This window comes from Ornithodoros turicata, chromosome 1 (genome assembly GCF_037126465.1).
Source record: "Ornithodoros turicata isolate Travis chromosome 1, ASM3712646v1, whole genome shotgun sequence".
In the NCBI taxonomy this organism is placed as follows: domain Eukaryota; kingdom Metazoa; phylum Arthropoda; class Arachnida; order Ixodida; family Argasidae; genus Ornithodoros; species Ornithodoros turicata.
The window spans coordinates 219625889-219653009 of NC_088201.1; the positions used below are offsets into that span (position 1 = coordinate 219625889).

The following is a 27121-nucleotide window of genomic DNA, read 5'->3' on the forward strand; positions in this document are numbered from 1 at the left end:
TTAGAATGTCAGTTTTGAACTGATCTGTCAAATTTGCCAAGTAAAGGTCGCTTTTTCACCCCTCCAATGTGAAACACAGGCCGAATTTACTCAAGTTTACGATAATTGAAACTGATATTGAGGAGCTATCACATCGGAAAAAAATAACCTAACGTCATATTTTTCTGAGCGCACAGAGCATAGCGCTGGACCAGTTTTTGCGCGCCTTCGGTATCAGCCCGACGAAAGGGGGGTTCCTATGCTCAGCCCACACAGGGACAGTAGAAAGAGATAAGACAGGGATGGCTTATACAATCCGGCTTCCGCTAGAATCATGCTTTATCTCTTCGAATTTCAATGACTCTCACTTTTTCTACTATTTCTCTCTGCACTGGGTTTTGCAAACTCTTTTTGTCGGACAGCACAAAAGCACTCGAAAAACCGTCGAGCGCTATGCCTTGGAGGCTCCGAAAAGCCTAACGTTGGGTTATTTTTCCAATGGGATAACTCCTGACTGTCACTGTTATTTATCATGAACCTGAGTAAATTCGGCACGCGCTTCACAATGGTGAGGTAAAAATCCAGGTTTACTCCGCCAATTTGCGAGTTCAGTTGGTAATATTTACCATAATAAAACTTAAGTCACATGACATTCACATGAGGAGTTGGCAAAAACCTAGTAAGAACAAATGCATTTACCACCTCCCGTGGCATAGTGGTTAGGATGATCGATTTCCACGCCGAGACTGGGAGGTGACAGGGGTTCGAATCCTGTCACCTGCTGTGCTGTCTGAGGTTTTCCCTAGGTTTTCCGAAGACTTTCCAGACGAATGTCGGCAAAGTTCCCCCCGAAGTCGGCACAAGACGCATACAAAGCCCCCTCTCTCCATCTGTCCACGTCTGTACGTCGCTCATAGCCACAGTTGCTTCGCGGCGCTAACACAGAACTAAAAAAAATGCAGTTGACGGCTTGATTCTAGGTGGCGTAGCTTATTCGAAACGTTTTCTGGGACACCCTGTAGACTGCATTTGGTTATCTGCCTGAAAAATAAGTTTAGCAGCGTTGGTGTATACGTATACAATCGCGCAAACCGTTTCAATCTGCTTTGACGTTCCAGATAAATTCGTCTAGTTACCTCCTGCCCGTCTGTCGAAGCACACTCCATTGTTTATACTCCGGAGTGACAGTACAGTTAAGTGGCATTGTTTCATCGAGCGCCAACTGTTTCTCTCTGCGCGACATCGAGACAATGTGTGAGTAAAACCTGGGGAAGCCACCTGCACGTCATCGAGTGGGTTTATTACGATCCATATTAATGCTCAGTTACTTCTTTAATCGCCTACATCGCTGGATGTCTGCGCGGGGCGCGAGGCGTCAGTCGTGATTCGATGATTATAGCAGCTGTGACGCTTTCTGATAGCGAACCCACATGTATTTAATACCACGGCGGCCAAATTAATACTGGTCTCCTCGTTGCCGTCCGGACGTTGCACGTGAACGTAAAGCCACGATGGATATCTTAGGTTTCCTGTATTATTATGCGCAAGCCTTCTTTGTGATACATGTGGGTCGTGAGGACACTCCACCAACAAGCTTTGATTACCCTGAGAGCGTTCAAGAACTACAGAACTACCAGGACGCTTGGGCTGTAAGTATTTCGACAATCGTATGTTATACGGCTACTTTAGGTGATACCACGCTCTAAGCAAAAAAGGTAGAATTTCCTACCCAAAGTTGCAGCAGGACGGTACTTCTAGCATTTCGTGCCAATCAACACGCGACTTTTCCCCCGCGGGTATGAGCGGCGGCGTCCCTTACCCTTTCTCCTCTCTCTCTCTCACGTTTGCTCTAAGAGAAAATGGTAGAATTTCCTAGCCAAGCTGGTAGAACGACAGTTTCTACTCTGTTGTTTGCTTCTACTTTGCAGTTATACCCAAAAGGTAAAACTGGTTGGAGTAGAAATGCGGTTGCAATGCAGCTCTACCGAAATGGGTCGAAAATCACACCTTTTTTTTTTCTTATAGAGTGACGGGTGATGGGTGCTCCTTGTCTCTCATTAGTCCTCATGTATACTGCAGTATTATGAGGACTAATGGCAGGAATTATGTCATCAATTAGAAGGAAGATTTTCAGGCATATGCCTTTCCGTCGCGACACCTACAGGTGCTGCCTTTCAATGTTCTAAGCACGAATACGGTCGAAGGGTACCCATTAGCACCCAATATATTAGTGCCTAGACGGGTAGTTTACTTGCTGCTGCGTGTTTGTTTCATAGATTTTGCAACGAAAAAAGAAGTTGGTAACAGTGGAGGACATGTTTCACGTCACATAACGTCACACACTGCAAGAGTCCCCCCTCCCCCCTGTTACAGAGAGTGGATTATTATTCGCCTGCATTCCTAGCACACGGTGTTACATCGTGTCCGCCTTTACAGGTGAACTTAGTGGTGACCAGATCAATGTAAGTTACACACAAAGTGGAATCAGGTTACAGTTACACGACTTTAATAGTAAAGGAGTTACAGGAAAGGTTAATTAGGCTGAAATATACCTCAGTAACAGGTACAGTTACTCGTGAAATGTAATTGAGTTACTGCTCTATTTATTTTTATTTTATTTTGCTTGCAGACGAATACATATTAAGCACTGTAACGTACCGTACGAATCATAGCGTAAGCTAGTACGATCCTAAAAACATATGCATCTTAGATGTTGTACGCAGCAACCTGTGGCAATAAAAAGCAATACGTTTGTTAGTCTCTTCACAATACTCGAAATACGATTTTGTATAGCATAAACAACACGTACCCATACAACGAATCTATAAATGGCTAAAATGCACAGTGACGATGACGTTTTTAGTCTTTCTGCAAAAAGCACATAACGGGTTCACACACAGCAAATCTGTAAATTACTACAATGGAAGGGCCACACATACATAGTCCTACAGTTACGCAATCCTGCTAGTTCACCTAGTCCAGATTATCTACGTGAGATAGGTATCTCCTAACAGCCAGTTGGAAGTTAGCTGACGTCACAACAGACACTGGTAGAGAGTTCCACTTGATTACGCCTTCGTGAGCAAATAACCGTTTACCGTATACATTTTTAAACTGTTGAACATTGAAATGATGGGGTAATGCATATCTACTGATACGAGTTACAGCAGATAATTGCAATTCAGCAACAATTTCCTCATTGAGAGTGTCTTTACGAATAAACAAAACACATCTTTCAAAGAACACTCGTTCGAATGGTAAAATTTTTAGGGTTTTAAACAACACGGAGCTTGACTGCATAGGATGATAATTTGAGATTATACGGACGATACGTTTTTGTAGTAGTTCTAAGGGTACTAGATAAGATTTGTAAGTGTGTCCTCATGATTCTACGCAATATATTGTACGAGGGAAAAGTACAATTATCTCACAACTGGTGTTGGAAGCATGTTCCTTACTCTGAGCAAAACCCCATATGCCTGTGATAATCTAGTACATATATACCTGATGGGGGGCCTCCAGTGCAAAAAAAAAAGTAGAAAATAGCACCGAGGTATTTTATATTATGAACATGCTTGATTTCAGTGTGTGTACTGAAAAATTATTAAAGTTAAGAAATCTACGATGTGAGCGAAACACCTTATATTCAGTTTTTGTGAGATTCTGCGTGAGAGCATAAAAATTACTTCCGGTTACCCATGCTCAAGGTAACCACATCTGAAGCTTTGGAACAGCGTACATGGAATGCAGCAGTTGTTGAAAATAAACATCTCAAACAGCCCACATGCGATGAGAGCGGTTATTGTGACTTCAGAAGTTACAATACAAGCGTATTATCTTTTAGGAGCAATTGTCACAGAAGTGCACGCGATAGAGTGGTATCTTACCTTAAACCAACCCATGCTGAGGGCATTGTTCTTAATGTTGGTAGTGCGATATTGATCGTGCCCTTCCTAAGAAACATCGTGCCCTTTTGGGCCTCTTTCAATGGTTTTTTAGACGTGTAACAGACGCTTTTAGTTCTTTAAAAGCGGCTCTCTAGTCATCATTGAGCTGTACATTTGAGCTTTGAATGCGTTTATTTATTTATTTTTTTAATTGGGAGCTACCTTCCCTCTACCCTGGAAGAAAGTGCAAAGCGGAGGGGAGAGAAGGTGGAAGAACGAACAGATTGTATGCGTTACCTCTTCTCCGTGACGTTAGTACACCTCCTATACGCCTTCCTCTCAAATCAAGGGAAAAGAATCGTTTTTCTCCTTTTGTGAGGAGAGAATCTAAGGTGAAAGCAGTATAACTGGGAATGTACCTTTTTACCATTTAAAAACACCTTTTCGATTAAGTAGAGTATGAATTACTTGACGTCGCTGGCACTTGAGGTGCAGTACGAAGTACCAAAATTGTAAGGGCACTTAAAGTACATCAGAAAATACTCCGTAAAGTACTTTGAAGAATTCATCAAGTACATTGCTACGTTTGCCTAGTGCCGCGTGTCGACGTTCGATGGTGAGAAAATTTGATAATGATTATGTTTTGGTTGTCGAAATGCGAATGTCAGGACCTTCTCGCACGCTAGTACTGAATGCCAGATAGTTAATGCATGATCATGGCCAGGAAGTGTAACAGATAAGTTGCGTTCACAATCGCGCACGCAACCACGTGTGCTAGTGGAAAGTAGATATTTATTTAACGATTTATGAATCTGTGCAACTCCTGGTATCAAACGAGAAATGACAACAAATTCATTTTCTTGGCAAAAAATGCTTCTAGACAAAGCTTGCACCAGGCCTTTTGCGGAAGTGGCCTCTGAGCAACAAATAGAAAAACATTCGGCCCAAGATTCATGAACGGTATTGACGTTATCATTGGGCCTCTGTACTCGTGCAGTTTAGTGCATTCTTGCGCTAACTAGTGATGGAAAACTGTTGTCATTGAACTATAACAGCGGGTGAATGTCTAACTAAGAAAAAAGCGGGGACGTTTGCGACATGGCAACAGCGAAGGCGACAAAAGCTACACAGAGACAGCCAGGAACGACGAACTTCAACCTTTAAAGGTGTACAGAGGGCCTTCTAAAAAATGTCAGATTAAAGCAGCGTGGAAATCATTTGGAACATATATTTTTCACCGCTTGATATGAACATACTACGTTTATAAACTGCCACACAACATATTTCCTTTGAAAAGCGCGAATTTCCTGAGAAAATTAGTTTGTAAGAATGCGCTCCACAGCGACAGTCTCCTCCCAGCCGAGTCTGCCATGTGGTGACGTCAGGTGGCCGTGCACTTCATTGGCTGCCGGAAGCGTCCGCTCCCTGCCAGAATCGTCTGCTAGCTCCGGAATCGTGGCGACTTACCGACTGAGACGGGGGCTGTTGCTGTTTATTTGCGTTTGACATTCACTTGCGTTCTTACATGATTTGTCTCGTACGTTTCGCATAAAACAAGACTGCAGGCAGTGTATAAGGTGTGGCTAGGCCTCTGTGTTGCCGAGATGGCCCGGGTTGAGGTGGATCGTACGCGGTTGTGGTTTCTGCTCCGATTGTGTTGAGGTGTCGGTACCTTATGAACAGTACTGGGGCTAGATTTTGAACGTTTCGCTATCCCGTAACGCTTGCTAAACGCTCGTGCTCCCCGGTTGACGGCCAATGCGCGTGACGGAATGAGCGCGCAAATTTTGCAAAATAGCTATAACGATCGCAATGTGCACATCAAGATTGAGCCCCTGTGCCTGTGTGTGCAGCATATATATATATATATATATATATATATATGATACGACTAAATACATTTCTGTCAGTTGGAGATTTATTTCATGTGCCACTGATGGGTATGCTGCATATGACTAATAAAAAAACGCTTATTTGGTCATGTGTTTTGGGGTTTTCCACAGATCGCGAGCTGCTACGCTATTGACGCTACTGACTTTACTTTGGTATCCGTGTTGTTGAGCCTGTGGAGATGGGGCAGTGGGCCGCACCTTATGTGGCGAATTTGCCCATTCATTAGCATTAATTTATTTGTGGTGGTTGTTGTGAAGATGTTGCGCTCCTGGTGCAGTAAGATATGGTAAGTGCAATGTTACACAGCTATGAATTTATCGGTCCGCTCTTTCGCCTCGGATATGCCAGTGTCCATGCGGTTCAGAGCCCATAGTGTTGACCACAACACGGAGGAGTCATGATGGGCGGATGGATGGAAGTCATGACGACCTCTTCAAATGAAAACACTGGTCACTGCGTTGCATCGTCATGACTATGCATTTGTAACCTTGAAGAAGCACTGTATTTCAATACGAATGTTTGTTGACACTTAGTAGCATCGCTTTTGAGTCTTCAGGTCATTCGTGTGGCAAAATCGAAGCTGGCGGAGCTTAAACTCCAACTCCATAAAAAGGGCAGACGTGTCGCCTGTAGAGTGTTCAGTTCATCACCTGTCCTTTCCACGACGTCCGAGAAACAACAACGCTTCCTGCTCGGCCGGCAACCGAGAGAAGGGGCGTTACTGCCGCGAGATTCAAAGCTCCCTCGCGCGACAGGATTGCGCGCTACGCTCAAACTTTTTGTGCGGATATCTATCACACCACTCGGAATCGTAATTTCTACTTCTCCCGTCATGTCTTATTACGATGATTTCCATGCTGTTTTAAGATGTCTGATGAAAGTGTGTGTGTCATTTTACCGAACAGCGCGAAAGGTTTTGATGTGTGCAATTTGTTACTCAGAAAAAAAATAAATCAATAACTCACATCAACGTGGCTCTACGCGTTCACCATTAACTCGCCACTCCGGGGATAATGAGGAGGAGAAGGTATGATGCCACGTCACCGAAGACGTTACGGGGGGAACTCGGCGTAATAATTATACTCCAATGGCAGGACAATTGAATGCTGTGCTGTACAATAATAACACTGATGATCCCATAAGAAGATGCAGCAAACATCGCCATTCAATTGCGAGCTAACAAACCTCTTGTCAATCGAGGAAGAAAGTAATCAATGCGCGGCGTAGGAAACCACGAGAAACGCACGTGACCTCCGTCAAAGGTCTGACTGATTTGTGTGTAACTGCAACGAACCGTGGTTCACGGTAACTGCGGTTTGATCGGCTAACTGCCGTTAAGCGTAACCTGGGTTAAAGCTGTCCGTCTGGCAAGGGTATAATTGTGCCATTTCTTCAACCGACGTCACTCAACGGAGCTCTAAACTGACATACAGCTTTTGAACAACTATTGAGAAATTCCAACCCGCAGGAACGTATGCGCCCTCCGTTAGCCTGTCTCTTGTGCGTCGTATACTCCCTACTCTCTCAGAATAGAAGCTGTGAAAAGATGGTAAATCCACGAGATACCTCCTTACGCGTACGTTACCTCCTTGCACGAGACCACAACGGGTGTAACTGCCCTGGTTACCACATTATGCGTACCTCCTTGCAGAAGACAACAAGGGGTCTAACTGCCCTCGTTACCACCTCATGCGTACCGCCTTGCACAACACAAGGGGTCTAACTGGCCTCGTTACCACCTTATGCGTACCTACTTGCACAATGCAACAAGGGGTCTAACTGCCCCCGTTACCACCTTATGCGTACCTCCTTGCACAACACCAAAGCGGTCTAACTGCCCTCGTTACCACTTTATGCGTCCCTCTTTGCACAAGGCAACAAGGGGTCTAACTGCCCTCGTCACTACCTCATGCGTGCCCGTGCCCCCTTGCACAACACCACAAGGGGTCTAACTACCTTCGTTACCACCTTATACGTACCTCCTTGCACAAGGCAACAAGGGGTATAATTGCCCTCGTTGCCACCTTCATGGTAGGGTGTACCGCGTGTCGAGGTTTCGGCGCACGTTAAAAGAACCGTCAGGTGGGCAAAATGAACCAACAGACCCGACCACTGTGGTGGCGCTAATGATCAAAGTTGTCTCGCAACGTAAAGCCTCGAATCATTATTATCACCATTACACCCTTCTATAGGTGCCATAGTTTGCCCGCTGCATGGGGTATAACTTTGCAGCCATTACTATTAGTGTAACTTTACAACCTTTTGGCAACAACACATGTAGCAAACCGGTTACCTCCCAAAACGTGTAACGACTCTACCCTTTTTTCTGATACTCTACAGGTATGTGGAAACAGATGTGACATCTAGGACGAAAAAACGAACGTCATCTTCATGTGGCTGTAGTGCGCAGAAAAGAAAAAAAATCTGTACACTTGCACGGCTGCCTCATCTGCGCTGTGTATCAAGAAATCGCAATGAACTACGCGCGTAAGGAAAGTTGCTTCGGACGAGCTGCTTAGTGTTGCCGCGACCGCTTCCAACACACTTTGCCTCGTATGGGTGTCAGTGTTGCTTGACTCCGCCAACTTGGCTTAAAGGGGCACTAAAATGCAAAAACAAGCTGACTTCAAATTACGCTACATACTGTGTTAATTTCGTACTTGTTATCATAATTGAAAACCTTGATTCCGTTACGGCGCTACAATCGAAATTATATCGGACTCTTTCTTGGTTCGGCGCTGAGCAGTGGACGTCGTTTCAGCTCGTGCATCGGTTTGTGTAGTTCATGCTGCGCGTGCACGCGTGTGCCACGCCATGGGGCAGTCCCGGTGAAAAACATAGTGCGCGTTGCAAAGCGGAGTGGTGTCGCTGTCCGCAGGACGTGAAGATAAATGTTGTCAGTGGAATATTCGCGAGAACTGTTGTGAGCTACAATACAGTGAATCGGTATTGAAAAATGTGACAGTGCGTATAATGCCGCACATATCGGGAACACTGCGATCGGACCTGTTCCAAATCCACATGCCCACGATAGGTATACGCGCGCTTCTCCTGCTGTCTCATTGGATACCGCCAATCTTTCAAATGTTTTCATTGCGTTTCCTTCTAAACGGTAGCGCTGGGTGAATTAATTTTGCTTGCATCATACTAATTGAAAAACGGACTTTCGTTTGAGAGCGTGTTGCTTTTATGTTTTAGTGCCCCTTTAAAGAAGCAGTCTTTGAAATGTGGTTGCTGAGGTACTGTTACTGTTTCAGGATTTCAGCAGAGCAGACAGTCTATATGGTTTACCCTTTCCCTTTACAGAGATATTCATTTGGAACTTTGCAACTCGACATTGCAAGGCTAATGTAGTGTGTCGTTTCCTTTATACGTTATTCGCTTTCACGTACCATAGCTGCCCATTCCAAGACAGCGTGTGTTAGTAGCTATAACAGTTTTCTTTCATTGCATGTATGCATACTGCAGTTCCTGAACAGCACATCACGGATCGTGCTTCTCTACCAGACGTTCGAAATAGAGAAGAAGTACCCGCAGAATTCTACGTGCGTGTGGGTGAAGCGAGTGGAAGTCAATGAGACTGAGAAAACTTTTTTTGGAGCAATTTCACTCCACAACAATGATTCATGGTGGTAAGGTTGCATTCATTTGTTATCCAGACAATTTAAGGTATTGCTTGCTTACTCACTTACTCATTGAGGATCCATTAAGACTGAGGAGACTCAAATCCATTATTCCATTATCTAGCGGCGTACTAAGGCGCAGCCATCATTAGAGAGTTTTCGCACTCTTAGGCAGTTTGTCTTGCCGTGTGCCCTGCCCAACGGAACAGCGGGCGTACACTCACCTTGCCTGGCTTCTCGTTTAGCGTGTATGTAGTATGTATGTAGTGTGTAGTGAGCAGGGTATCCCCTTGCGTACAGAATACTAAACACGACTTCAGTGGAATCATCACACGTCCCCGCTTACACGCCTGCTTACACTTGTGCACGAGGGCCAAAATGTAAGTCGTAAGCAGAACACTCACTCCCACTAAAGGCCACGGCGTCTGCGTCTATGGCGGCATACACGGACGTCCCGCCTTCACGGTGAACCGAGCAGTGGCGTCTTCTCGAACTTGAAAGGATGCCAAATGCCTGAGAAAACCGTTTCGCGTGCGTTGTCGGTGAGTGAAGCATGCAGTAGCTAGCAGATCACTGTGCCGTATTTGCTCAAGATTGGGCGTTCGTTCGTGCTTGTGGATTTGGGGTTTTGCGTGCATCCAACTGTTTAATAATGGAAAGATTTCTGACAGTTGTCACATGAAAACGGGATACTCTAGAAATACGTCGTCTGCTCTTGTCGCTGTATTCCATCAAATAACGGTCAAACTACGCCACTCTTTCGCGTGGAAATTTCGATAAAGTGGTCGGTGATTCACGAGGAATGAAAGGACACTCTAGTTTCGAAATTAACTGAAACGCACGTGACCATACCCTAAATTGCACAAACAGCTTGCGGCTGCACTACACCAGTAGGACTGGTGGCTTTTAAAAGTTGTGAACTAATGCATGGGTGAAAAACAGGTGGGTTTTTCACACAAAAAAAATGGGTAATGCAAGTTGTGAAAAACAGTGAAATAATGCATGGGAGTGAAGGAAGGCCTTATACCGAGTCTAAAAGTATAAGAATTATAAAATTATATGGTCTAGACATCATCTGAACCACGGAAAAACATGGCCACGCTGAAACGGTTTCGGATGGGTGATCTTGCGAAAGGTATGAGTATGAGGGTTAGGTAAGGTAAGCGTTTTTTAGTTAGGTTAGGTCAGGTTAGATTACCCAGATTGGGGGTCGGACTAGGGACGCACTAGGCGCTGCGGGCATGAGACTGTGCCTCACTATGGATGGCGGAAGTCAGTACCATTGCTGTAGTATATCCCAACTTGCTCTCAATTGGAAGTTAATGTTTCAATTAGTGTGGTGCAAGCAGACTGAGTTCACACAGCGCTACCGTTTCGAAAAGAAAAAAAAACGCAATGAAAACAGAGCCGTCTTTGGCAGCAACGAGCGGACTCCCCAGGATGCAAAGTTTGACGGCATCCAATTAGACGGTGCGGAGGCGCGCGCATACCTATCGTGGCTGTGTAGATTTGGAACGGCCCAGATGGTAGTGTTCCGTAGATGCGTGAAGTGATACGCTCACCTCCGTTGTTCAATACTGATTCACTGAAATGTAGCCCACCACAGTTCTCGCGAATGTTCCACTGACAACATTTATCCTAACATCCTTCGGACAGTGACGCCAGTCCGCTTCGCAACACGCACTATGTTTTTCACAGGGTCTGCTTCATAGCGTGACACGCGTGTGCACGTGCAGCATGGGCTAGAACCACTGATGAACGAGCTGAAACGACATTGGCTCCTTTGTGCCGAAGCAAGGAAGAGTTCTATATGATTTCGATTGCAGCTCCGTAACGGAATCGATGTTTTGAATAAGATAATAAGTACGAAATTAACGTAGCTTGTAGCATAATTTGTAGTCAACTTGTTTTTGCATTTTAGTGCCCCTTTAAATGAGAGGGAGAACAAAAGCTAGTGTTCTTCCCACCTCGCAGTCATGATTAAGCATCACGTTTCAGACCGATAAATACTAATATCGTGCTCTTCTTCAAGACTTAACCTTGTCACTGGTGTTGCTCATGGAGTTTATTTATTTTTCGAGGGTTACGAACCTTACCTTTAAGGCCATGACACTGAAGGGCTACAACGTTTCGACATTCTTCAGTGCGGAGTATACCAAATGTAAGTGCATTTGCCTACCTCGCTTTATTGTCGCTGATATTCGTTTCAATGAAACACGGGAAGACCTCTCAAAGATTTCCCGTTTCCGATGCATTATGAAAGAACGTGACTTAAGTTTACGACCCACAGCAAAACTTTCCCTTTTGTTAGCAAAAAAAAAAGAGAGAGAAAACTGCACTCGAACATAGGTGCCTGCGTTCCCACTCGGCATTGCCAGATGAATCGAGGGAGAGGCGAAAAAAAAAAGTGACGCCATTGTGGGTCCAACAAGGCCGTACCCCAAGCGAAGTCCTCGTTTTCCTTCAGTGTGAGCTTTGATTTGAAGCATAGCATTCATCTGAAGTGCATACAGTGCCCAGAACCGTGCACTGAAGTGTTACGCTGTTTTATACTTACTGCAGCCGCGCAACAAAACAACAGCTCCGATGTTTCTTTACTGTACATGGCAAGTTAAATGAAAAGCGGAAAGTAATACTATCTCTACGGGTGTCGCGAAGCGGATCGGGAACTTGAGAGAGGAACAGTAACACTTTCTGCTGAAGTCACGTCACGCTCTTGAGTACTACAGCTATGAGAATCCTCTTTCCTTTTTCGTGGCATGCTTTTCCGAACTTGGCTTACCCCGGTGACGTGTATGAAAACAAAGCACAGGTCGTACCTCTACAGCGAGATTGAATTGAAAGTTGATATGTGCTAAATCAGCCCTCGTGTTGACAAAATGTGCTCTAACAAACAAGCGTACTTCAATCATTAGGACTAGTCAGTCCAGCTGGCATGCGTTTCTTTTTGTCTTTGCGATGGTTTTTAGCCCTGCTGATAAACTCTATGGTCAGTGTCAACTAAGGTTTCAGCGTCAATTTTAAGTATAACGGCTCACGCACCGAAATAAGAAAAAGGTTCGTGGCATCGGGAAAATACGGGCGGCTATTTCACTGTATGGTAGATCCACACCAATGGACAGTATAGATTCATGACTAAGCATCCAAGCTGACGATGGTGGAACTTCTAACGTGACAGGTTCCGCCTATAATCAGAGTGTAGGAGAACAATACGCTGTGGAAATCGGGCAGATCTCCGCGCAGCTCCTCAGCTTCCCTCTCTCTGTCTCTTAATGCCATTGAGCTAACTGATAGGTACCCTTCCCAAATCAGGGGATAATGCTGACACGGACAGCACAGCATCATAATGCAGATGAGTTAGTCAACGGAATCAGAATGTGCGTGCGTGACAGGCACCCGCTGTCGTTGTCGTTGAGGGGCGCGTGGTTTCCTTGTGAGCCTCGGTGTGGTCTTCGAATACCACCTCATTGCTACCTTGGGAGTGCGTGGTCCCTCCAAATTGAACCATCTCCCCTGCGCAGAGACGAACTGTGGTATCGTATAGAGTGAGAGTTGTTTTTTGCTTGTCTTTTGTATTGTTTGTTGTCTGTGTTTTGTATTGTTTTTTGTCTCACAGTAAATCCCCTTTTCCAATTATAATCAATGACGACGTACTCCTATTCGGGGTTAGGTGGGGCGCCTTCCTTGAATTACATTCATTCATACATTCATTCATGGGCGGTACCCTCATTAGTGTTCACAACCGTATTTTTTTTTAAGTTACGAGGCTTGCAAGTTGGGTGCCATGAAGACATCTGCTCCTTTTGGGGCGCCTTTGATGGCTTCAGGAATGAGGTCCATCCGATATGATACTAGGAAATGACCCCGCAAAGAGCTGGGAATAACGTTTTCAAATTTTTTCCAAATCTAAAATTTCCGTGAAGTTCCAACCTCCCTAATACACGTCCGGATTTTGTGTTTCGCTTGGCTTTTTTTTTCAGATCCCGAAGATGGCAAACAATATTTTCCCGTGGTGTACCAGGAACCCGGCAAATGTGCAATCATCAGAGATCCCTACAGAGATACTGGTAAGCTTTTCCTTCCTTCACAGGTGTCGACCGAGCGTACCTGCCGTGTTTCCTTGACAAATGGCCACATTAATCGATTAATCCAGGCTTTAAGCTTTATGGCCTGCTTTCAACTGTCAATATTCCAACTCATGCTTCATTTCTCCAACTTGAAACTCCCTCCAGTAGGTGACATGCCCGCCTGCTTGTCACCTTAGGACTATGGAATTTCTCACAATTATTCGAGAATGTTTTACATCAGAAATGTCCCCCCCCCCTCTAAATTCCACCATTTTCTTAAACACCCTCAGTTGGAAAAGCCTTCTGACATTTCTTGCTATGACAGCCTTCCAAGCCGAGGGTAGGTGCTGATACGAGTTCGAATCCCGCCACCGACTAGTGCTGACTGTTGTTTTCTGGAAAACTTTCTGGCAGATTTTCCAGACGAATGTGGGCACTGTTTGCCCTGATGTCATAACAGGATGCATACCAAGCGCTGATCCCAATCTTATTTGTTTTTAATCTACTTCGAATTTCGTTCACCTTTTGTTACACCCTAAACACACGGCATACTTAGTGTATTAAACAGAATGGCCAGTAACTTCACCTCCTAGCCAACATCAACTCCAATGATATCGTTCTCTGATTTGTTCAAAACAGGAGGCGTACGCCTTTTTTTTGGTGATATTTCTTCAGTACATATTTGTAACAGAAACGGCGTACGCCTCCTCTCTTCCGCAAACCATGGGAGAGATCGATGCGATTGGAGGTGATGTTTGCTTAGGAGGTGAAGTTCTGCAATTCCTTTTAGTGCACTAAGATTGCGGTTTGGCTAGGGCATTGGTGTATCCTCTATTTCCGATTTTGAAAATATTTTTTTATGAAATAGCAAGCCGACTTACCGTTTGACTAACAATTTAACTTTTTTTTTGTTCTCATAAATGTACCCCCTATTCCCAACACCTTCCTGCTGTCCTCGCTAACTGTAAACATCTGGACGCCGCTAACAGCAATTGTTGCTTCTGACCCGTAGCACGAAGCACGAAAAAAAAGAAAAGAAAAAGAAAACATCTCTGCGTTCCTGCCCCTCACAACAAGAAAACAAGAAGAGCGTGTTTGTGGTAACTGGACATGATGGTGAACTCAGGATGACACAGATATAACAACGGACATAACCAAGCGTTCGAAGCCAGGCGATGAGTACGGCGACTAGGTCATCGTTCCACTATAATTGATGTTACATAATAAAAACACCTCGCCAGGAGACTTGCCTCCAAACCCTCTTCGAGGAAGATGACCACGTTTACGGATCGGGTAGAGCGACTTATGGATGACATTATCCGTCGCCTGATGCATGGATAACGTCTCCGTAATTTATATTCCAAATCGCGTATGGTGCCTGCGGATAACTTTTGTCATGTCGAAAGAGGTAGTACAATTGGTGAATGAAAGAAAGTGGTGCTTTAGAGGCGGCGAAGAATCTTCCAGAGCGAAGACTTGGATAATTTTCAGATATTTTGTCGAAGAGGCACTGCCCGCTCGACTGATGTATCACTTCATACATTTGAATGGTATTAGCGAGTTTTACAAAATCGATCTCATCGACAGTCATGTCGATAATCCAGTACAGGCAGTATTTGGTGAAATAAACCCAGGGGGAACACTGTCTGCTGTGGACGTCCGAAATAGATCACAATGTCCACGGATCAAAAGTGGATATGCGTGGGACATCTCTCGCTGCCACTTTGAGGATTGCGTGAATGAGGTCTAAGTTGAGATCTCACATGGAGCATTTCTCGTGCGCGTGATATAGAAACCGCGTCGGTGTCCCACCGCGCGAGAACGACTTTTGGTGGACCTACCAAATGTCTCACAACACACTGTTTCTAGTCTTCGAGCATAAGACGGAGAGCATAAGCGCGCACTCTTGCTAGGCGAAAAGGAACGTACCTCAACATTACGTGGCATAGTCTTGGGTGATGAGAACCTATGCAGCGTTTCGGGTTTATTCGAAAATTCGTGGAAACGCGTTTTGCTTACTGCGGCAGACTTGGAAGGGGATCGAAACCAATGGTTACTGAACGCAGCGCCACCATGCGTGTAAGACGTCAACTATTTAAAGAGCAATGGTACGAATGGTTCGAATGGTCCCATGGGAGGTTGACACGATACACACTTCGAGGCGTTATGTGCATGTTCAAAGGTCATTGAATACTCCGTGTGTAAAATGGGTAGTACAATTCAAAATACGATGGATATTGATTTTTAGACCGTACACTCTAAGAAAAAAAGGTAAAATTTCCTACCCAAAGTTGCAGCTGGACTGTACTTCTACCATTTTGTGCCAATCCACACGCGACTTGTCCCCCGCGGGTATAAGCGGCGGCGTTCCTTTCCCTTGCTCCTCTCTCTCACGTTTGCTCTAAGAGAAAATGGTAGAATTTCCTGCCCAGGCAGGTAAAACGACAGATTCTACTCTATAGTTTGTTTCTACTCTGCAGCTATACCCAAAAGGTAAAACTGGTTGGAGTAGAAATGTGGTTGCATTGCAGCTGTACCGAAATGTGGTGAAAATTATACCTCTTTTTCCTAGAGTGTAGTAGGCACTTTAAATCATGTCTGTCATTTGGTCAGGTTACGTTTTGCTAACCCATTGCATGCACTTAAAGGAATGTGTTCCGTTCGTTCAAGGAAATGGAGGATAAATGTTCATTTTTCTTTTCTTCACAGAATCGCAATATGCGTGCGAACTGTGGGTGTCTGCAACCATACTTCAAAAGGAGAAAAACCCTCCGAAGCGATGCACCATTCTTTTCGATTTCCTGTGTGGAACAACAAAGTACAACGTCTACGATCCGGATTGTTCCAAGAAAGGTGCAAAAAGTGATGAAACAACGAGCTCAACGAAGCCAACAGAAGCAAGTATGCCTACATTGATCTAAGATGGAGACAAGAGTGAATAATGTTATTTCGGATAAATCATCGCTTTAGTGGCGAGCACTGCAATTAACAATCCTGAACGACCATTTCCATAAAATTACTTGAATCGATCTCGACAACCTGTAACTGGAAAAAATACTTGTGCGCCCGGCCCTTATTGAGCTTTGCGATTTTTTCTTCAAAATTATGGATGCTCCTGTACCAGAACAATGCACCAGGCCAATGCACCCGAGAAGAGAAAACTACATTTCTCCAGCGAATATAAACCCTGCCCTTCCGTATGCGATTCTCTTTTGTCAACGGCTGGGACTGAGCTGTTGACACTTTTCTTTGCTCTTTCACGGCACATCTCTTTGCCCTGCGTTTCTCCTTGATTGCCGGAACACGCTTTCAAAGCTTTCAAGTACTTTCGGGTCATCCTAGCTTTTTCCTTCTAACGGCAAGCTTTCTGCGTGCATTTTTCATCGTTTCATTTTTACCTTGGCACGTAATGCAAAAGTGAGCAGTCGGCAATTGTTTAGCGGTGCCCCAGTGTTCTGCAGGGCATTGTAGAAGTCGTACTGTCGTGGTGTAGAGAAAGCACTTAAAGTGCTTCTACGGACTAAATCTTGTGTCTTTATAATTATATTTGTATACATATATACATTTAATCTTTGTAGTATTAATCTTTGTAGTATTTTCTCACCGGCAGTGAGGCAGCGCGAGAGAGGTCACGTGCTTCACTCTGAAATCTCTTACGTTCATGCTTTACTCGAGATGCCGGCCTAGCATTTCCAGCTGTGACATCAGCCTTATTTAACAAATTATTGAGTAAACTTTTTGATGAGAACACAATGTTACAAGCACACTGGAAATGGCGGCTCGAATGCGCAATAGACCAGCGGAATGGCCAAGAAGGCTAAGGCGTCCCAGTCGTTGGTGGTAGCCAAGGTCGTGCTCAAGACTGTTAGGTGGTGGGTTCGAATCCGACCACCGGCTGTGCTGTCAGAGGTGTCCTCTAGGTTTCCCGAATACTTTCCAGACGCATGTCGGCACAGTTCTTACTCAAGTCTGCCAAGGATGCATACTAACTCCCCTGTCCCCCAGTCCTTCCTGCTGTCCTTTCTACATCTCTCCACATCTGTACGCAGCTCACAGTCGCCGTTGCTTCGCAGCGCTAACACGAAATCAGAACAATAAAAAAAAAACAGCACAATAGCGCGAGACCAAAGTTCCGAAAGCACGCGTTTTTGTGGAAGTAAATGTTGTCGACAGGCCCATCCTTCCAATCGCTACTCCTCAGACCGATCTTTACGGATTCCAGTGTGAAAGATGGGAGAGGTCATGAGCAATGCGAATTGGCTTTAGAAGGTTCTAGAGCGCCGACCCATAACATAATAGCCTTTGTTTGCTTCTGCAAATATAGGCATAAGAATGGCACGAGCATGTGAATGTATGAACTCATCTTCTTGCATTGATGGAGCATGTGGCACGGCCCGGACGGTCTCACGGAAACATGATTGCCATCCCGGGTACGGCGCGACCCGCTGTGCCGGCGTTTTGTTTTTGGGGGATCCAGCCAATAAAATGCCCGGCACGGCCCGCAGGACGGGTCGGGAGTCCATGCTTGTGCTGGGCTCATTCACGTTCTGTTAGTACTGGGGTGAAATTTTAATGTTGCTTCGTCCATTGTCCTGCCATTCCTTTTTTTTATTCCGTGTTAGCGCCGCGAAGCAGCTGTGGTTTTCAGCGGCGTATCGAAATGGACAGATTGAGACAGGACAGCAAGATGGAGTGAGAGACACAGGGTTAGTGGGCCCGCTGGGCCGAGAGAACTGTGCCAACATTCGCCTAGAAAGTCTGGTCGAAAACAAGGGGACAACCTCAGATATCCCAGCCAGTGATAAGATTCGAACCCAGCTTCTTCCAGTGTTCATCACTACATTGGCTACAATCAATGAGCGTGTGCGTTTCATCGCTGGCAATGACATTCCTAGACCGACCGGCCTAGGTATGTGTTAATTCATTGCTATCACGATTGCTTATGTTTTTCCTTCATTGTGTAACGCAGGCCCAAGCGATGGCGACATTTGCAAGCTCCCACCTATAACTGGCAGGTATTCATGTAGGATGGCTATTCCCAAGTTCACATACAACTCTACCGTGAGAAAATGCATCAACTATACTTACGGTGGCTGTTGGGGCACACAGAACCTATTTGACACTGAGAAGCAATGCACGAAACGTTGTCCAGGTAAGCGATGTTCGTTTGTTGTATTAGATTCACATCCTCATGTAATTTCTCGTTATTGTATGGGTGTTAAATATAGGAGACCTGAAAAGCGTTTATTAACGGTCAGTTCCAAAACTAGAATGCCCCAAAAGCGCGTAATCAAAAGTGCTCGCTAGCCGTTCTCGATCATCGTCTTCGTCCTCATTGACATATTCCATATCCTCCCGCGGCGAATGATGAGTTCTAAACTTCCAGGCGAAATAGGCGTTGAACAGCAGTGGTGACGAACTTGCCGTTAGTGTGTTTGACGACACATAATCTCACAGTGCCGTCTTGCCCAGGGAACGTCTTTACCACCCTTCCTAAGTTCCACAGGTTCCGCGGCAACTTGCTCTCGATGAGGACAACATCGCCCACCGCCAACTTCGTCGTGAAGGATGAAGAGAAGTAAGGAGCTGATCGGAGTTGCAATAAATACGCTTCCAGCGTTGCCAAAAATAATCCATGACCTTCCCTCGGTGTCTCAACCGACGCGTAAACTCGTCATTTCTTGCGGTCGAGCAGTCATGGTGCGATGGGGTAACCGATGGAGGCAGCGCAATACTTATTTTGCCCAAAAGAAAGTGAGACGGTGCCGGAGCATCAAACTCGTCTGTGTCGTTTTCTATGTAGGTGATGGGACGAGACTTTAAAACCGAGTCTACCTCTGTCATCAACGGTCGCAGCTCTTCGAATTGTAAGAAGCTTTCCCAAGACCTTTTCGAAGTGTATTCTTCACGGTCCGGATTAACCTCTCCCACCAACCCCTCCACCAGGGAGCCCCAGGGGGGATATATATCCATGTAAATTTTTGACGCGTGAAGTACCCGCAGACATCTAAGTCTGTTGTCGCTTTCCATAGAATGTGAAGTTCTTTGTCTGCCTTCTTGAAACTCCGAGCATTGTCGGAATAAACAGTTGTCGGCAGTCCTCTTCTGCAAACGAATCTGCGGAAGCTCATCAGGAACGCTTCAGCGCTTTCCGCCGACGTAACCTCCAGATGAATAGCGCGAATAGAAGCACACCTGAACAGGACTATGCAGTACCTATTACTTTTCTTTCCGTATAGCGGGCCAGCAAAGTCGACGCCGGCCACTGTGAAAGGTTGATTCGCTTCTATCCTAAAACTCGGAAGGGAGGCCGTAGGCACAACGACACGGCGAGCTCTGAACCTTGAGCTGGGACATTTTCTGATAACTCGCTTCACTGATTGCCGACCCCGCTGAACCCAATATACTTCTCGGAGTTCCGCGAGAGTGCTCTGAACGCCTCCATGAAGTACTCGAGCATGGGCCTTTTGTACCACCAGAGCCGCAAAATGATGATCTGCTGGCAGGATCATTTTTTTCACTTGTTCAGACGTTTGTAGATGTTGAAGGCGTCCTTTTGCTCTAATGATGCCTTCGGTATCCACGAAAAACTGAATGTCCTTCGGAGGCACATGATCACGACCTTCATTGTAAGAATCTTCTTGAACCCTACGAATCCAGTAAACCGTGGCCTCCTGTACCTCATTAGGGGGTCAATGAACCTGTTTTTCTGTCTTGAGGGTTCAATCAATTCCTGGCGAACCGCTGGACATAGGCTGTTACCTCTAATAGACGGTCCAGCGAACTGTATCTGTTGATGTCGAGAACAGCCTCCACGGGTCCCATTGTCACGTGAAGAGCGTGCTTTCTCTTCATGTGTTTGTGTCGTAGTTCGTAATCTGTTTCGTGGACTAAACCGTTGTCGAGTGACCACTCAACAGGATCATTGTTAAGCCATTGCAGACCATTCCAGCATAGTTGTGTTTCCACCAAACGTTCTGCTGTGATGCCTCTTGTTAACAAATCCGCTGGATTATCACGGCAGATACAATGACTCCACGTTTCAGGACTGCTGAGTATTCGGATTTCTGCTACTCGATTTGCCACAAACTGGTTCCAACGAGTAGGTTCATTTTGAATCAATCAAAGCACAATAGACGAGTCCGTCCAAAAATGGCAATCAACAGAACAGTCAAAAAGAGCGATTCGGTCGTTGCTGACCAGTCGTGCTGCCGCAAGAGCTCCCATCAGTTCGGGTCTTGGAAGGACCAGCTCTTTCAGTGGGGCAGCTCTGACCTTAGCTACTAGCAATTGGGGTAGCTCATCTTCTACCTTGACGTAGACTGCTGCGGCGTGAATGCTGGCGCCTGAGAAAGTATATAGACTAAGATGCCTTCTGCTGGCCGTGGTTCGTATGCCGACGTACCGGCTGACACTGACGAGACGCAGCGTAGGAAGTTCCTTACACCACGATTTCCAGTCCTGTAGTACTCCGTTTGGAAGTCCTGCATCCCGACTCCATCAATCCACAGTTTCTGGAAACGCCTTTTGACGCGGACCGTAAAGGGGCTGAGGATCTCCAAGAGGTCGAATATTCTTGCCGAAGCCTGTAAAACGTAGCGCTTGGTATCAGCTGTTTCTAAAAGAAAAGTGAAAGGGGACTTTATGGGGACTTGTAGCTTATCTTGATCTCTATCCCAAGACACGCCTAGAATTTTATCTTGATTGAACAGGTGAGGTCCTGTTTTCGTGATTTCGGTGTGCTGCTTCTGCTCACCGTTCAATAACAACTGCAGGTCTTCGTTATTAGTCATCCACTTGCGAAGATTCATTCCAGCTTCTTTCATGATCATGATCATGAGTGCTTCTTGATACAAAGCCCACGCTTCTTCTACTGAATCTGCTCCGGTGACCAGATCGTCCACGTAGAATGACTGCTTAGGTCTCATCGCAGTCGCTTCATAATCACCAGTTACGCAGGCGAGGTGATGCTGAATGGTAGCAGTCAGGAGAAATGGGCTTCAAGTCGCTCCAAAGGGTACCCTCCGTCACTCTCAGCGTTTGAACGTTGTGCGAAACATCAGGAAAGGCATCTGGACTTGGTGACTGGAGTATCGAAATATGTCTCGATCCTCTCGGCGAATCTGAACTTGAAGAAATGCCTTTTCGATGTGCGCCGTAAGAGCTATCTTGTACCTTCGAAAGCGGAGTAGCAATTGCAAGATGTCAGGGTTTAGACAGACCTCTTTATCAAAACATTGATTCAGCGACGGACAACTGGGGGCATGGGATGAAGCATCAAAAACAACTCGAACCTCGGTGGTGACACGATCTTCTCGAATGACAGCTGAATGGGGCATGTAATAGATTGGATTTTGCATCTCTAGTCGCTCATCGACAACTTCGGCATGTCCAAGATTGAAATACTCTCTTATGACGCTGTCATGCCCCAACAGAAGACCATCTCTTCGTTGTAGCTTTATCAAGAGCTTCTTGAGACGTTTTCATTGCGACTTCGAAATTAACTCTAAGCAGGTCTGTTGCTTCCATGGTAACGCAACTTCATATCGCTCGTCATTTTTGCGGACTGTCTCCGCGAGGTTCTCCAACACAGGATTCTTCGAGGAAGCTGAAGGCTCTGGGTTGATTCCCATGTTGTCAATCTCCCAAAAGGAACGTAGAGCGGTTTCCCAAGTGACTTCGTCATCTCTCGAATCCTCGTGTTGTGTGGCGGAGCACACCCTGAAAACGCATGACACCAAAGACGACCTAACCAAGGTCTTCCCTTGAAGTTCCATTTGTACTGAGACGAGGGCAGGCCCCTGTACAGTCCAGCCCAGGGAGGTGTTCATTGCTACAAGTTTGTCACAATCATTATTTCTGACGACTTCTCCGGTGAGGATTGCCCACTTTGATCGGATCCGACTTATAAACTTGTGTTGTCACGTGACGTGTCACCAGGAAAGCAGCGTTCATCTGCAAGATATTTTGCGTCATTTCTCAGTTCTTGAAGAAATGGCAAATCATTTGGAATGGTACGGATATCGTGGCAGATAACAGGAACAACGATGGCCTTGATCTCAAATTCCCGCACATCATACTGAGATCGTATTCGAGGACTTACGATCTTGTACCCCCTAGACGATGCATGCCTATCACTGCCAAAGGTGGCTATGCTCAGGGTTACCTCGTCGACAACAGGTAGATGCAAATTACTTGCCAATGACTCTATCAGAAAAGTCCTGTCGCTCCCGCCATCGATGACACCTCGAACATAGCGGAATTTTCTCTCTCCAAAAGCCCAAGCTCGAAAAGTCTGCAATAGAACGTCATCTATAGGCGAACGAACCGCGATGCTCCCGTTGACGCAGCAGCAAGGTTTGCGCGGTTGTTCTCTGTTTTGTCCAAGGGCTCCTTTCTGCACACAGAAGCGGCATGGTTTCCATTGCAACTTGCAAAAGTAATGCGAACCCTGCAGTCTTTCGCTCGATGACCTTTTATCGTGCATGGGAAACACCGATAATCGTTAGTTAATATACTGGCCTTCTTCTCCCAAGGTATCTCGCTTGAACAAGTTTGAGTCTTGTGGGGTTCCTGGCAGAAGAGGCAGTTGCCTTTTGTTGAAGACGATAAAGTTGAATCAGAATACAAGGCTGCTGCAGACGGCACTGTCCTACTTTGACCACCCTTGGGACCTCCTCCTTGCTACTCCGTTTATCGTGGAGGGAGTGCTCACGGCTCTCTACTTCGATTTTGAAGAACTCCCTCAACTTCTTCATGTCATTTTCTGCAGAAAATGCGGTTTGAATACCAACATCAGCTGCACCCCCTTGAGAATTATTGTTTGCGTGAAGTCGTTGACGGTTAAATTCCACGGTCATCTGACAAGATAGGGCCTGTGTCAACATCTCCGTCAGTATAGCCGCATGTGATGATTGTTCAATTTCGATAGCCTGTAGGCTCCGTGAACTTCAATTGGTCATAGAGTCTCCGGAGTCCACGGACGTCATCGACCGAATGCACAACAGGTAACTGACGCATCTGCTTAAGGTGCATCTCGCGAATCTGTTGGAGGTCCCCGAAACGATCCTGAAGAAGATGAACAGCATCATCATAGCATAAGGCACTTGTCGGCATTCCAGCAGTGGCAGACGCTGCCAACCCCGTCAGGTGACGACGTAGATAGTGAAATTTTTCGGAGGAAGTCCCTTGCCCTTGAATTGCTCCCAAAATGCAGTCCACTTGGTGAGATCCCCATCAAAGGGCGTTATCGTAAGGTACGGTAGCTTTGGACCTTTAGGCCTAGACTCAGAATGCTGGCGCGTGTCGCTCACGGGTTAACGGGAAGCTGACGGCGCTGGCGTTGGCTGGGCCGCTGCTTGAAGCCTAACGTAATGGGACTGCAAATTCGATCGCATTCCTACCGCTTGATCATCATAGTCGGTAACGGCGAGAAACTCGGCAGCCGCTTCCTCCGGCTTGATGAACTGTTCGTGTAGGGAATTGATTCTCTCAAGTTCCGCATTACTCTTCTCTAGTCGATCCTTAAGACACTTGACGGCTTCCGAAGATAGATTCCAGAAGAAGACTTGCCTCATTAATAATCTTCGTGTTCTGGGCTCTGCGTGCCGATCGCTTTGCCTTCACGTTGTCCATATTTCTATTAGACTGAGTTCAGACCTTCCGCTGCTGTGTCCTTTGCGACTGGGACAGGGGATAAAAGGCTGGTGGCCCAGTTCCCGGGATTCCGCACCAAAACCTGTTAAATATAGGAGACGTGAAAAGCGTTGAATCACTACATTTATTAACGGTCAGTTCGAAAACTAGAATGCCCCAAAAGCGCGTAATCAAAAGTGCGCGCTAGCCGTGCTCGTTCATCGTGTTCCTCCTCACCGAAATATCCCACAATCGGTATGGCTATTAGAAGGAGCCCATTGTCTTCACCCCTGTGTATGAGAATCTGCACATAGATAGAAAACGCAAAGTGAGTTAAAATAAATTATCGCACACTTCTACCTACAGGGTGCGTCACGCAACACTTGGACAAAATTGTTTTAAATTCGTGGTTTCTTTTTCTGCCGGAAATAGTCGTTTAATATATCTGTCCCCGATACTTAAAGGTGGTGATGTAACAGTAATTAGTGCAGCCGTTAATTAACTTTCATAATTAAGCTTTATCATTAGCGAAAATAGGTTTACCACAGAATTGCAAAGTTATAGGCCCCAAGCCGGAGGATCCCCGGTTTCCCGGTTTCATCTGATAAAATAATGCTGTGCAGGCGTGCGAGCTGGTGAAGGTTCGACGATGGTGGCATACCTTGAGCTTGAGCCTCGTCCAGTCTACTTCTTTGTGTGTCTTCTCGTTCCCTCAAGCTCAAGGTATGCCACCATAGTCGTTCATCTGATAATGTCACCGATGAAGCTGCTAATCCAGACCTTGCAAAAAACACGCGGATAACAAAAATAAAATCACGGATTCGACTGCTCGACAAGTGTGTACGTTTTACCAGATAAAAAAAAAAAAAGCGGTATCGACTGTGACACTAGGAGGTGTGAATGCTTCACGCTTTGAGGAACAGCCTGATGTCACTGAGAAAGAGTGAGAGAAAGAGGGTAGGAGAAATCGGCCCCCAATTTCGCGCTACGCTTGAAAGTTGAGCATTTTTGCATTTCTTTTTTCCTTTTTTTTACAAGAGCACAGAAAACCGCTGTGGCATCAATTCTAGTGGGCGAGACGTGAGGCCTACAACTTTGCAAATCCGTTGTCAACCTATTTTCACTAATTATAAAGATTAATCGTGAAGTTAGTTAAGGGCTGCACTAATTACTTATGCATCACCACCTTTGAGTAGGCCCCATCGGGAACAGATGTATTCAACGCCCTTTCCGAAGGAAAAACAACCACGAATTTAAGAAAATTCTGGTCCATGTTACGTGACGCACTCTATGTGTAGTACTCGGCGCGAACGAAATTCACGGTTAGTTCTCTAGACAGATACACCAGAGCCGTTGCGGAGGGAATTAAATAATTTCCAGCTCCTTATGCTTCTCGAGGCTTTATGTCTTGTGTTTGTCCCTAGATGAAGCTCGCCTCGTTTAATTTGCTTATCTTTTCTCAGCATTGGCCTGCCTCGTGTGTGAATGTGTCAGCGAGTAAGAAATTATGTAAGAGTGAGTGTCAATGAGCGTTTGTCCTGTCCGCCCGGACTACTTGAGGTCTCCAATACACGAGAGGACCCTACCAATGCTGTGTAAACGTAGCGTCCCTCACTGGTATTCGAGAGCGTCCATATTCAACCCCTGGCACACCCACTCATTGGATTCTTCGTAAATGACTTGTTGAATAATTTCCTGTTGGTGGTCCACACTGAAGAGAGAGATCAGGCAAGCATTTGTAAATTATAATTATACATTTAATATCAAGAAATCATCAATACATCGATTCATTTGAAACAACCCGCTGGGCCTTGCATGAACCTGACAATATTGAATAATTATGCATCCTAGGAGCATCACAAAATGCCCAACAATCCACAAAAAGGATGGAAGGAATGTGTAGCTTCTTCATTCAACGTGTCAGCTGCTGCGGTTGATGAAAACTGCAACCAACTCATCGCAACCACGAACAGCCGCATGCTTTAAGCATGCGTGGTTCACAAGACTGACTTTCGTTACCTGCAGACACCTCCGTCCGAATACATGAGACATAAGCGATGCACTGGGCTGTTAAGATACATGCGTCCACCACAAGCGGCAGCCAACTCGGGTCTTTCGTGACGTAGTACGTCAATGAAAGGTAACGGCCGAAAGCATGAAGTCCAGGTTTGAGACCGATGTGACACAAACGGCTGTTCGTTAATTAGTGTTATGAACCATGTGTCTTTTTTGTTACCGCCTCTATGCGCTCGATGTTTAAGGTCCTCATGTTGAAATTCATCTGGCGCAAAGGTGAAGGAGGTGCGCCTCAAGAAGCATTCGTGGAAGACGGTGATTTATTCTCCAGTTGTGGCTCCGCGAGCGCGTAGGGCAGCTCTCACTATTGTGTTGCGGAAACTTTCGCGCGTATCTCTTGACACGGAAACCAACGTTCGCGCACGTACGCACGCAATGAAATGAAGTAGTATGAAGCAGGCCCATTCCTTCTGCAATTTCACTGCCGCGCGCAATACGCCGCTGCAGTGGCCTCCGCCGTGAGCTCACAACACTGAAATGTCGAACGCGGCTTCAATCCTCCTCGCACTGTGTGTGTGTGTGTGGGGGGGGGGACACTTTCAAGCGAGGCCGTATCACGCAGAAGATCGTCGTAGTTACGTCATTGTGTCGCAGAACGTATGGAAGCACGGGTAATTCAGTGCAGAGTAGCCGACCTCTTGCATAGTTCTCACAAGGGTAATAGTCCTATTGGAGGGATGCACATGTCATAGTTCCCTGGGTGTCTAGTGTAAAAACGAAAGTATATCATATAAACGATGAGGCTTGTTCATGACATATGCTTGTTTCCAATATCTGTTTTCCGAATAATTGAGTTACACTGCAGCATATGTATTTTACAGGAGGATTTCCAAAAAAAGATGCTGGTGCTGTGTGAAGACATCTGTTGAAACGCGTTAAAAACTTCAAATAACTAAAATAGATTAAACCCGCAAGTAAGGAACCAATAAAATATTTCGATCTCACGACAGATTTATCTTAA

At 45.7% G+C, this 27121-nt stretch overlaps 1 protein-coding gene across 1 annotated transcript; it reads left to right on the forward strand.

The window, feature by feature from the left end:
• Positions 1-1198: 1198 nt before the first annotated feature.
• Positions 1199-27121, forward strand: LOC135376705 (tissue factor pathway inhibitor-like). Its single transcript, XM_064609196.1, has 7 exons — positions 1199-1628; positions 9228-9391; positions 11464-11543; positions 13363-13449; positions 16159-16350; positions 18419-18601; positions 26982-27121. Exons 1-7 carry the CDS (start codon positions 1491-1493, stop codon positions 27014-27016), a joined length of 879 nt encoding a protein of 292 aa, XP_064465266.1. The 5' UTR covers positions 1199-1490; the 3' UTR covers positions 27017-27121.